We start from the raw sequence: 13,062 nt of genomic DNA, 5'->3' as shown, positions 1-13,062 counted from the left end.
TACTCGTTCCAGCAGCTCTACATATTTCTTGAAATGTGGCCTCCAGACCTGCAAACAGTACTCAAGGTGTGACCTGACCATTGCCTTATACAAGGGATTTAATCACCTCCTTATCCCTGCTAGAAAAATTCCTGTATATCATTGACAAGACACCATGAGCTACTCTTGCGGCCCGTCTGCACAATTATCCCCAGGTCCTTTTCATTCTCTACCACTGTCAGTGTAGTACCACAGAGTTGACACATTACTTTGGGGTTACTGTTTCCCATATGTAGTACTTTACATGTGTCAATGTTAAACTTCATTTGACACCTCTCAGCCCATCTATTCAACCTTTCCAGATCCTGTTGCAGCAGCATACTGTCAGTAGTGTCCTTAACAACCGTGCCAACCTTTGTATCATCTGCAATCTTGGACATTAAGCTTCATACCATCATCAATATCATTTATAAATAAAGAAAACAACATGGACCCAACACTGAACCCTGAGGTACTCCACTAATAACATTAGTCCACGATGAGCAGTGTCCATTGATTACCACTTCTGTCTTCTCCCCCTCAACCATCCCTTTATCCATAGCAGCAATTTTCCTCCAATGCCACACTGCTCCAATTTGTGCAGCAGTCTTCCATGTGCAACAATATCAAAAGACTTTCTAAGATCCAAATATATAATATCAAAGTTATTCCTTGCAGCCAGTTCTTTTGTGACTGCATCATAATATGCAATCAAATTGGTCAGGCAAGATTTTCCCTTAACAAAACCATGCTGTGTCCAAACTATAACTGAAGTCTTGTCTAGGTGATCCTGCAGTTCCTCCATTAATTTTCCTGGAACAGATGTTAAACTAACAGGTCTATAATTACTTGTGTCAGCCTTTGATCCTCCTTTGTGAATTGTGGTCACATTTGCATACATCCTGTCTATGGGTACCTCCCCTGAGTCCAAAGAAGCTCTCATAATTATGGCTAAGGGTTTGCTTACTTCCTTTGCTGCCTCCTTTAATATAATTGGATAGATTCCATCCACCCCAGGTGCCTTTTTATGTTTATCCTCAACAATTTCTCCTCCACTTTCCTCTCAGTTATTACAAAATCATCTAGCTCACTGCCAGAGTTTACTTCACCTCTGGCATTCCCCTTCCTGAATAACTCCTCATGCATGAATGTAGATGCAAAATACTCATTTAGTTTGTTAGCCACCTGAGCAGGATCATCAACAGTTGAATCATCAATATCCAGTGGGCCAATCTGATTCATCCCTTTCCTACTAGTGTTTACATAGGTAAAGAAATCTTTTCTGTTTTTATTTGCATCCTTTGCCAAGGATTTCTCATAATCTGCCTTTGCCTACCTAACTTCCTTTGTGACTTGGTTACAGACCAGCTTATATCTATCATAGACTTCCATGTCACCCATTAATTTATATGTATCTCATGCATTTTTCTTTTCTATCATATGTCTCATTCATTCATCTGACATCTATTTAAGCCTAAACCTTGAACAATATTTCTTAGTTGGTATGTAAAGCCTAGTAGCTTCCAAGATAAATTCTTTGAATGCTTCCCATTTTGAATTTGCTGTTGGTAACATCATCAGTTGGTCCCACTGTATAGAACTTAAATACTGTCTCAGATCATCATAGTTGCCTTTACAGAAGCAAAAACCCTTCCCTTTACCCTTGATGATAGTTACTTCTTTGAGTAAATCCCAATTCAGCACATCGTGATCACTGCCACCTAGTGGTTCCTTTGTCTGCAGATTCTTAATGCATGAAGAATCACTACTGATAATCAGATCAAAAGTATTACTTCCTCTAGTTGCCTCCCGAACATGCTGGTGTAGGAATCAATCATCCAATAAATCCACAAAAGACTTGCTAGTGTTTGAGTGACCAACCCACAAATTCCAGTCAATGCCTGGGAAATTAAAGTCCCCCATTATAAGACTCTCTGAATTACTGGCTCACTCTATTTCCCTGTTCAGTTTCTTATTATACTCATCAGAGTCATTAGGCCTATAGCACACTCCTACTCTCAATTTTGATCTCCCAGTGTTCGTGTCACACCAAACTGACTCGACACTGCACTGTCCAGCGATGTCGACTGGCTTCACTTCCTTGGGTTTTATGTGTTTTTTAACTAATAGCATAACCCCCTCCTCCCTTCCTATCCTGTCTATCCTTTCTGTACACATTGTACTTCCCAAATTCCAGTTCTGCATTCCTTATATCTGTGTGATACCACGTCTCTGATATCCCAACAATAACTGCCTTTGATATTTTGAGGAATACCTCAAATTCATCAAAGTTATTTACCAAACTCCTAGCATTGGTGTACACGCAAGTATACATGCACCTGTTCCTATTCTTAGCTACCCTAACACAACCCATGTGTTTACTTGTACTGCAATGATTCCCAGCAGTCTCTGAAATACCCTGCATCTTGTTTTCCAGACTGATGCTCATTCCAATAGAAGCAGTACAAGAATCACTTTCACTTCTGCCAGCGGCTACTGTTAATCTATTAGTCCTTGTATTCCCTCAAGATAGCAGTTTTCTGACCCACCTAACACGGCCTCGATAGCATCAGCAAATATTCTTGCACCCTTTCTATTTTAGCGTATCCAAACAAGTACAGACCAGGCTGAAAAAAATTCTACCCCTTGAGCCTTGCACTATCTTTCCAGGGCCGAATTTATCGACAAGGCTCTCATCATATACTCCCTCCTATCGTGTCTTGGCAGAATTGCAGACACGCTATGCTTAGAAGATATGGTTGCACAATTTAAAATAATAAGGCACTAATGAACACAGGAAATTATTAAAGTTTAAGGCACAGCTCACAACATGTGCACACTGGTGGACAAGGAGAAAGCAATTAACTTCAACACAGGTGCCGTATAGATTCCACCTTCCTGGGTGCCTCTGTAGCCAGGTGGGAAGGAGCAACAGTGTGTACACACGCTTCTTGATTAGACCGGGGTTCGAGCCCATCACCACCAAATACGGAGGAGGCGGAAAGATCAGGGAATGACCACCGTATATTCCCGGAGCAATATGGCCTTAGTTGCTAATGCTCCTAAAAACCAAACAACAAACAAACAAACCACCTTCCTGTGATGCAGTTATGCTTGTGCTTTCAAATTTTCTTTTTATATATATATTTTTATTTTATTTTTTTCCATTATTATTTTAAAAGGACGTTAATGTGAAATGGTGTAAATTGAAGCGTTGTAAAGCAGGGCCTACCTGTATTATGTTAAAACAATGAATAACAAGAAATCTCCTTTATTTTCTTTATTCTCACCCCCCCAAAGAAAAGGTATATTGAATCCTGTATAACTTGCACTGATGCACCCACTTGCATAACACTTTTGATCCAAGAAAGTGGTTGGCCATTGTTTGAACTCTGTTGCAATTTTAAAAAAATATATATTTTTTTTAATTGTTTTCCTTGTATAGTTAAAACAACGGTGAAGTATGCAATTTCGAATTTTTTCTAGCCCTTTTTTTTCCAATTTAACTGAATGATGAATTTTGTATACTAAATGCACTTGCTGGCTTTTTTTTTTTTTTTTTGTCATATTCACTTCAAAACTAAGAAATTCCCCCAACAATAAACAACAGTAAAACCTGTGGGGTGGGAACATTGCTTCCAAGTTGAAACCAACTGGCACAAAGTACTCTGGGACTAGCATACTCAAAATGCTGTTAATTCATATTACTTTGTGATATAGTATGTATTATAATTGTAAAATTATATCATAATATATATTTATTTATTTATTTTGTGTTCATCATGCCAGCTTGTTCAGCTTTTGGTTATACCAACAGATCTTCAAAAGAACTCCTAGGAATTACTTTTCGCAGATAAAATTGATTTGGGAAATGAGTCTACTTCTCACAGATTAAAGTTAATTGAATGTAGAATTAATATAATGTAGAACTTAAAATAGAATTAAGGGGCAAATGATGAACAGCAGGAAATCCATTTTGCATTTTAATATAAAATACATTCAGGGGTTGAAATGGAATGCAGATTAATTATTAAAAATATCCTATTTTTAATTGAGCATGTACGTGACACTGCTATGTGTGTATATGATAAACCAGGATATACATATATATATATATATATATATATATACACACCAATGAGCCAAAACATTATGACCAGCGAGTCATTATGCAGTTCGAAGCAACTGCAGGTGAACTACGACACAAGTCTGGACATGGTATAAAAAACATGAGCAGAAGCCTGAAAGAAAGAATGAGCAGAAGCCTGAAAAACAAGATGCAGGATATTTCAGAGACTGCTGGGAGTCATTGCTGTACACGTAAACACATGGGTTGTGTTAGGGTAGCTAAGAGTAAAAACAGGTGCATGTATACCTGCGTGTACACCAATGCTAGGAGTTTGGTAAATAAATTTGATGAATTTGAGGTATTGCTCAAAACATCAAAGGCAGATATTGTTGGGATATCAGAGACGTGGTGTCACACAGATATAAGTAATGCGGAACTGGAATTTGGGGAATACAATGTGTATAGAAAGGATAGACAGGACAGGAGGGGAGGAGGGGTTATGCTATTAGTTAAGAAACACATAAAGTCCAAGGAAGTGAAGCCAGTCGACTTCGATGGACAGGGCAGTGTCAAGTCAGTTTGGTGTGACATAAGCATAGGGAAATCAAAATTGAGAGTAGGAGTGTGCTATAGGCCTAATGACTCTGATGAGTATAATAAGATATTGTACAGGGAAATAGAGTGGGCCAGTAAATCAGAGAGTCTTATAATGGGGGATTTTAATTTCCCAGATATTGACTGGAATTTGTGGGTTGGTCACTCGCACACTAGCAAGGCTTTTGTGGATTTATTGGATGATTGTTTTCTACATCAGCATGTTCGTGAGGCAACAAGAGGGAGCAATACTCTTGATCTGATTATCAGTAGTGATTCTTCATGTATTAAGAATCTGCAGATAAATGAACCACTAGGTGGCAGTGATCACAGTGTGTTGAAGTGGGATTTACTCAAGGAGGTAACTACCATCAGAAGTAAAGGGAAGGGTTTTTGTTTTCGTAAAGGCGACTATGATGGTCTGAGACAGTATTTAAATTCTATACAGTGGGACCAACTGATGATGTTACCAACAGCAAACTCAAAATGGGAAGCATTCAAGGAACTAATTTTGGAGGCTACCAGGCTTTACATACCAACTAAGAAATATTGTTCAAGGTTTAGGCCTAAATGGTTGTCAGATGAACTAATGAGACATGTGGCAGAGAAGAAAAATGCACGGGATACATACAAATTAATGGGTGACATGGAAGCCTATGATAGATATAAGTTGGTCTGTAACCAAGTCACAAAGGAGATTAGGCAGGCAAAGGCAGACTACGAAAAATCCTTGGCAAAGGATGCAAAGAAAAACAGAAAAGAGTTCTTTACATATTTAAACTCAAGAAGGAAAGGGATGAATCAGATTGGTCCACTGGATATTGATGGTTCAACAGTTGAGGATCCTGCTCAGGTGGCTAACAATCCAAACGAGTATTTTGCATCTACATTCACGCATGAGGAGTTATTCAGGAAGGAGAATGATGTAGGTAAAGTAAACATTGGCAGTGAGCTGGATGATTTTGTAATAACTGAGAGGAAAGTGGAGGAGAGATTGTTGAGGATAAACATAAAAAAGGCACCTGGGGTGGATGGGATCTATCCAGTTATATTAAAGGAGGCAGTAAAGGAAGTAAGCAAACCCCTAGCCATAATTATGAGAGCTTCTTTGGACTCAGGGGAGGTACCCATAGACTGGAGATGTGCAAATGTAACCCCAATTCACAAAGGAGGATCAAAGGCTGACACAAGTAATTATAGACCTGTTAGTTTAACTTCTGTTCCAGGTAAATTAATGGAGGCACTGGTTAAAGAAGCACTGCAGGATCATCTAGACAAGAATTCAGTTATAGCTCAGACGCAGCATGGTTTTGTTAACGGCAGGTCTTGCCTGACCAATTTGATTGGATACTATGATGTAGTCACAAAAGAACTGGATGCAGGGAATAACTTTGATATTATATATTTGGATCTTAGAAAGGCTTTTGATACTGTTGCACATGGAAGACTGCTGCACAAATTGGAGCATTGGAGGCAAATTGCTGCTATGGATAAGGGGATGGTTGAGTGGCAGAAGACAGAGAGTGGTAATCAATGGACACTGCTCAACATGGACTAATGTTATTAGTGGAGTTCCTCAGGGTTCAGTGTTGGGTCCGTTGTTGTTTTCGGTGTTTATGAATGATATTGATAATGGGATATCAAGTTTAATGTCCTAATTTGCAGATGATACAAAGGTTGGCAGGGTTGTTAAGGACACTACTGACGCTATGCTGCTGCAACAGGATCTGGAAAGGTTGAACAGATGGGCTGAGAGGTGGCAAATGAAGTTTAACATTGACAAATGTAAAGTACTACACATGGGAAACAGCAACCCCAGAGCAATGTATCAACTCTGTGGTACTACACTGACAGTGGTGGAGAATGAAAAGGACCTGGGGGTAATTGTGCAGGCAGATATGAAGTTCTCTGAGCAGTGCAGATGAGCTGCAAGAGTAGCTCATGGTGTCTTGTCAATGATATACAGGAATTTTTCTAGCAGGGATAAGGAGGTGATTATTCCCTTGTATAAGGCAATGGTTAGGCCACATCTTGAGTACTGTATACAGGTCTGGAGGCCTCATTTCAAGAAGGATGTAGAGCTGCTGGAACGGGTACAGAGAAGGGCAACAAGATTAGTGAATGGAACAAAGGGGTGCTCTTATGAAGAAAGGCTTAAGTTTTGCAAATTACAGAGTCTGGAGACTAGGCACCGGCGAGGTGATCTGATAGAGGTGTATAAGGCTTTGAATGGTTTGAGCATGCTCAATGCCAATGGGATTCTTCATCTTGCTCAGAATAATCACCTCAGAGGGCATAAATTCAAATTGAGGAAGGACGGATGTCGGATAGATGTGCGGAAATTTGCCTTTGGCCAGCGGGTGGTTGGTTGGTGGAACCGACTTCCATCACTTGTTGTTGAAGTTGATAGCCTAAACAAATTTAAAGCTCAACTGGACAGGTATTTTGAACGAACGGAGGGGTGAAATGGGAGTGGTGTGTGTTTTTTTTTTTTTTTTTTTGGCTGATGCTGAATAAGCTTGCTTTCTTGCATCATATGCCTCTACTAATGCTAATGCTAATGTACGTGACACTGCTTCTATGTGTGTATATGATAAACCAGGATATACATATATATATATATACACCAATGAGCCAAAACATTATGACCAGCGAGTCATTATGCAATTCGAAGCAACTGCAGGTGAACTACGACACAAGTCTGGACATGGTATAAAAAACACCCGATACTGAGCTCTGTTAATCAGTGTTACTCTTGTTCTTCAGATAGGAAAGGCAGTGAACTTGAGCAACTTTGACAAAGGCCAAATTTTAATGGCCAGACAGCTGGGTCAGAGCATATCCAAAATGACATGGCATGGCTGGCGGGATGCTCATGGTCAGCTGTGGTTAGTACCTACCAAAAGTGGTCCAAGGAGGGGAACCCACAAACTGCCGGTGAGGTGCTGGATGACCACGGCTCATCGATGCTCGAGGTGAGTGAAGGCTGTCTCAGATGGTACGTGGCAACAGAAGGGTGACTGTGGTGCAACTCGCCACTAATTGGAATGCTGATGACTGGAGTAATGTGTCACAACACACAGTACATTGAAACCTGCTGAAAATGGGGCCGTGTAGCCACAGGCTGCTCAGTGTGCCCATCCTAACCACGGTTCACCAATGAAAGTGCCTACAGTGGGCATACAAGCATTGAAACTGGACCTTGAGTGATTGGAAGAAGGTCATCTGGTCTGATGAATCACGTTCCTGTTGCACTGTGTGGATGGCTGGGTACATGTGCGTTGTTTACCTGGGGAATTGGATGGTGCCTGGATGCACTGTGGGACGAAAACAAGCCAGTGGCGGCAATGTTCTGCTGGGATACCCTGGGTCCAGTCATCCATGTGCTGGGTACTCTGACATCTACCACCTACCCAAACTTCATTGCTGATCAGGTACACCCTTTCATGGCAATGGTCTTCCCCTCTGGCGGTGCCGTCTTTCAGCAGGATAATGCACCATGCCACACCACCCGGATTGTTCCAGACTGGTTCACGGAACATGAAGAAGACTTCCAGGTATTGCCCTGACCTCCAAATTCCACAGACATCAATCCTATCGAGTATCTGTGGTTTGTGTTGGAACAGCAACTCCAATCTGTGGCATCTCAACCACGGACCTTACAGGAGTTAAAGGATCTGCTGGTTACGTGTTGGTACCAGATACCATAAGACATATTTAGAAATCTTGTAGTGTCCATGCCTCACCGGGTACGAGCTGTTTTGGCTACACATGGACGATCAACATCATATTAGATAGGTGGTCATAATGTTTTGGCTCATCAGTGTATAGTGGAAAAAAAAAAAAAAGAGGGAGATAGAGAGTGATAGAAGATGGTAACAAAAATATGTATAATAAGATAAATAATTATAAAATTGACAAAATAAAGATGTCAAACTTACAAAACCAGTCTATTGTTAGTTGTCAATGGCCAGGATTGCAATCTATCTCTCTCTCTCTCTCTCTCTTTTTTTTTTTTTTTTTTTTTTTTCCCTTTCATTTCATTATCCATGCTCTGCATAGGTTTAGCATTTTCTGCCTTTGATTGCACTAGACTACTTCCCTATTTTTCTGTCATCTTTTTTTCCATTTTTCAACCTTCTTGTTTCCACTTGTTATTCTGTTGTTAATGATCCCATGTGCCCACCAAATACGGAGGATGCGGAAAGGTCAGAGAATGACCACCGCATATCCCTGGAGCAATATGGCCTTAGTTGCTAATGATCCTAAAAAAAAAAAAAAAAATTAATGATCCCCAAGTGTGCTTATAGCAGTAACTGTATTATGTCTATAGCAGTGTTCATGGGCTAATTTGCATGGTGTGCAGGTTGAAAAATCAGGAACCACTCACAGGGTAAAACCTTACATCCTCTGCTTGAGATCAGCTAACTACAGTCTTGAATAAGGACTTAGAAATTCTCCAGTTGTGAATGGGACTCAAACCTACACAAATGGCAGACAGTGATATATCATGAAGACAAAGCTAGCACATAGGACTTGCAACAAACTGGAATGGTGTTATGGTACACCTTGGTCCAATCTGAGCCCTGAATATTTACTAAACTATATTTATTATTAATGCTGGTTTTCTGTCAAGCCAGATAAAGTTGCATAAGTTCAGTTGGTTGAAGTCAGCTTTTATGTTTGGTATTTCCTAGAAAAACTACTTCTTGTGTTTCTTAGAACTGTTGGTATGTGCAAGAAGGATGCAGTTTTTATATCGAACTTTTGTCCAAATTCATGATTCATTACTGTAATATTTTCCCACATATATAAAAGTAGTCACAACAATCACCTTGAACTACCCCCCCCTCTTCTTTTTATATATATAAATAAATATAATCTTTATTGTGTACAAAAGGATGTTTACAATGTACCCTTCATGGCAGGAATGCCAGGGGCTTCACAATGGCTGGTGAACAAAGGCCTTGAGGACGGGGCCCACATCGAAGTTTGGATTCATCCCCCAGGGCAGGGGGCGATGAACTTATATATATGACTTATATATATATATATATATATATATAAGTCAGGATGGTGGCTCAAATAGTAATCCTACTGCTAGTTAATTTGGGTCAGCATATAAACAAACTTCTGTGAAATCAGAAATGAAATTTATTACAAATGGAAATTGTATCCCTCTGAAAACTATCTTAAGTGTATCATCAAGTAACTGTGAAAACATCATAAATGCTTCTTGCAAGAAGTAGACTTTCTGACAGGGAAGAAATGCTTTCAATCAATAATATTATTTTTGATCATTTTATACATTCCATGCAGATTGTCTTAGATGAACATTGTCTTATATATGTACTAAGCATATATCGTTGATTATATAGTAGGTTTCATGACCAAAAGCCTGTTAACACTAGCTACTGGCTTTTCCAACCAGGTTTCAACTCAGGAGGGAAAACCATGGAATTGATTCAATCTAGATTGGAAAGGGAAACATTTTTGGGCTTTCTTCTCACTATGGCTGAATTAATCAGCCGTTAGAGAGGATTGCTTTGACAAAAATATTGGTTTTTTTCTTTTGTTAAATTGGAAGAAAAATTTCTAAAAGTAAGGTAATTCCCCCCCCCCATCCCCAAGTGGATTAAAATCTTAAGCCACATATTTTCATTCAAGAAGCAGTGAACATTTTAATATTTTAAAATGTGAACTATCTGTGACAATTTTGATTGCAACTTCCAAACCCTCTAGAATAATATCTTTAATTGCAAAAAAAGATAAAGACTACCTAACCAATCCATCAGAACAAGTCATCAAGATATGTTGCAGGAGTGAATTCTTACAATATAGTTTTGAATGTTAGTGGAGTTTGGGGTGGGGAAATTATGAAATTATGATAAAAATAATATATTGAGTTTTAAGCCATTTTTTGTTGAAGATATTTTCCCTTTGTTAAACAAACACATGCATGATGTCTCTCCTTTGGATAATTTTTCAGTTGATTTTGATCAAATTAGTGTACCAAAATTATTTAAAAATTTGCAACAAATATTTCATTAAAAGTATTGTGAATAATTCCAATTCCATTAGACTAAACTTAACAAAAATGATAAATTTTATAGGCCAATAGGCAGTATAAAAATGTATTATAATTTTGGAGATTAGCATTAGTAGAGGCATATGATGCAAGAAAGCAAGCTTATTCAGCATCAGCCAAAAAAAAAAAAAAACACAACCACTACTCCCATTTCACCCCTCTGTTCGTTCGAAATACCTGTCCAGCTGAGCCTTAAATTTGTTTAGGCTATCAACTTCAACAACAAGTGATGGAAGTCTATTCCACAAACCAACTGCCCGCTGGCTAAAGGCAAATTTCCGCACATCTATCCGACATCCGTCCTTCCTCAATTTGAATTTATGCCCTCTCAGGTGATTATTCTGAGCAAGAGGAAGAATCCCATCGGCATTGAGCATGCTCAAGCCATTCAAAGCCTTATACACCTCTATCAGATCACCTCGCCAATGCATAGTCTCCAGACTCTGTAATTTGCAAAACTTAAGCCTTTCTTCCTAAGAGCAACCCTTTGTTCCATTCACTAATCTTGTTGCCCTTCTCTGTACTCGTTCCAGCAGCTCTACATCATTCTTGAAATGAGGCCTCCAGACCTGTATACAGTACTCAAGGTGTGGCCTGACCAATGCTTTATACAAAGGAATAATCGCATCCCTATCCCTGCTAGAAAAATTCCTGTATATCATTGACAAGACACCATGAGCTACTCTTGCAGCTCGTCTGCACTGCTCAGAGAACTTCATTTATTATTGTAACTATGAAGGAGCCAAATACTGTATATTTTAGTTAGTTGTTTAATTAAACTTGATTTTCTGTGGTTGAATACATTATTATATTGTAACTGCACTGCACTGGAATTTGGGAGATATTTTATTATTACTATAACTATGAAAGAACCAAATACTGTATATTTTAATTGTTAAATGAAGGTTGGGTTTATGTAGTTGAATATAGTGAATTGTGTCATCTGCTTTAGAGTATTCATAATTTTGAGCTTTTTTTACTGCAGGGTTCATCCTAAATAAACTTATTTTCTTTGATTAGTTTCATTTTTGCTGAAAAATGCTTGAAATAAAAAAAAAAATGTTCCAAATAAAATGCAAACAACTTTCATTAATAATTACATTACACTACAATAATAACCAGAAAACAAATTATCTGTATTTCTATTTGTAAAAATATTTTCACATATAGAAACAGTTTAATGAAGTTTATTTTTATATTTATTTTCTATTTGCTGGAATCTAGCAGCAAATATAAAATAAATTTAAACATAACATTATTATTTTTGTTTTTCATTTCAGTAAAAATAAAGCTGATATTTCTGAAATCCTCTTATAATTATTAACCAAATTAATGAAATCATCAAAACAGCTTTTTTTTTTCTAAATAAATTGTTTTAAGCACATGTGCTGGTGCCAAGTCCGTTTTGAGTATACTAGTCTCAGAGATCACTGTGTTCTCTGCTCCCAGACCTTTCCAAATGAGTGATCGATGGCAAAGACACTATACCATCATGGCCACTCTTGCGAGTCTAAAAGATAATTATGTTATTGTTTATTGCAAAAAAAAATAAATAAAGGTTTAGAAATTTTTAAATTAGAGATAACAATTTATAAATGAAATGAATTTGTAGAACTTATCCCCTTTTAATACTTTTGTCCTTTGTTTGTTTTATAGATGGTGGATTCAATTTTGCTTTTCTAGTTAAATTATGTCTTTGTATATCTTTGTTCCTCACTTATCCACGTAAGTAGCAATGCATTTTTGTTCTAATAAAGAAATGTTTATACAGCCTTAATTTTTAATTAAGATTCTTTTATAAGGACATCTAGAAAAGTTATCTAACCCAGAATCAATCAAACTTAATAACCTTAAAATAATTAAAATGAATTGAGTTAGAAGGAATGGAAACTGAAAATATTAAAAAATATCTTTATACAATTTGGTCTCAATAATATTTAAGCCATAACTTTCCTAATATTCTTCTTGTATGTACCGGCTACTTTTAAATATTTTTGATTTCAAAATTTTCACTAATATGTTATTTGTTTGAAATTCTTTCTCTTAAAGTTAAGGCAAATTAGGTTTAGCATAAAAACAAATACAGGCAATCCTCACACTTAACACACAACTGGTGCTTGAAAATCACATCTTAAATGTCAAAGCATGTGACTGAAATGTAAAAATTTGAGTTTTATCCCACCAACAAAATATTTTATTTTTATATAATCACCCATAACATTGAACTTAGGCAAATATACTATAAACATAAATGTAACTTATTAAAAACTAATCTTTTTATTCCAATGGGGAT

At 37.7% G+C, this 13,062-nt stretch overlaps 1 protein-coding gene across 3 annotated transcripts in view; it reads left to right on the top strand.

The window, feature by feature from the left end:
- Window positions 1-13,062, top strand: part of LOC150090531 (uncharacterized) — a 121,276-nt gene that overhangs the window by 80,812 nt on the left and 27,402 nt on the right. For all 3 annotated transcript variants that reach the window (XR_016547228.1, XM_090378653.1, XM_090378645.1), the window contains one exon: window positions 12,426-12,494. Coding sequence is in view for 2 of the 3 variants with exons in the window: in XM_090378653.1 (XP_090234779.1) it covers window positions 12,426-12,494 (69 nt within the window). In the remaining variant the exon portion in view is untranslated. The remainder of the gene's footprint in view (window positions 1-12,425; window positions 12,495-13,062) is intronic.

The sequence above is a fragment of the Mastigoproctus giganteus genome, chromosome 1 (genome assembly GCF_048544385.1).
Source record: "Mastigoproctus giganteus isolate SK-2022 chromosome 1, ASM4854438v1, whole genome shotgun sequence".
NCBI classification, from domain to species: domain Eukaryota; kingdom Metazoa; phylum Arthropoda; class Arachnida; order Uropygi; family Thelyphonidae; genus Mastigoproctus; species Mastigoproctus giganteus.
This window is presented reverse-complemented; position numbering and strand designations above follow the sequence as displayed.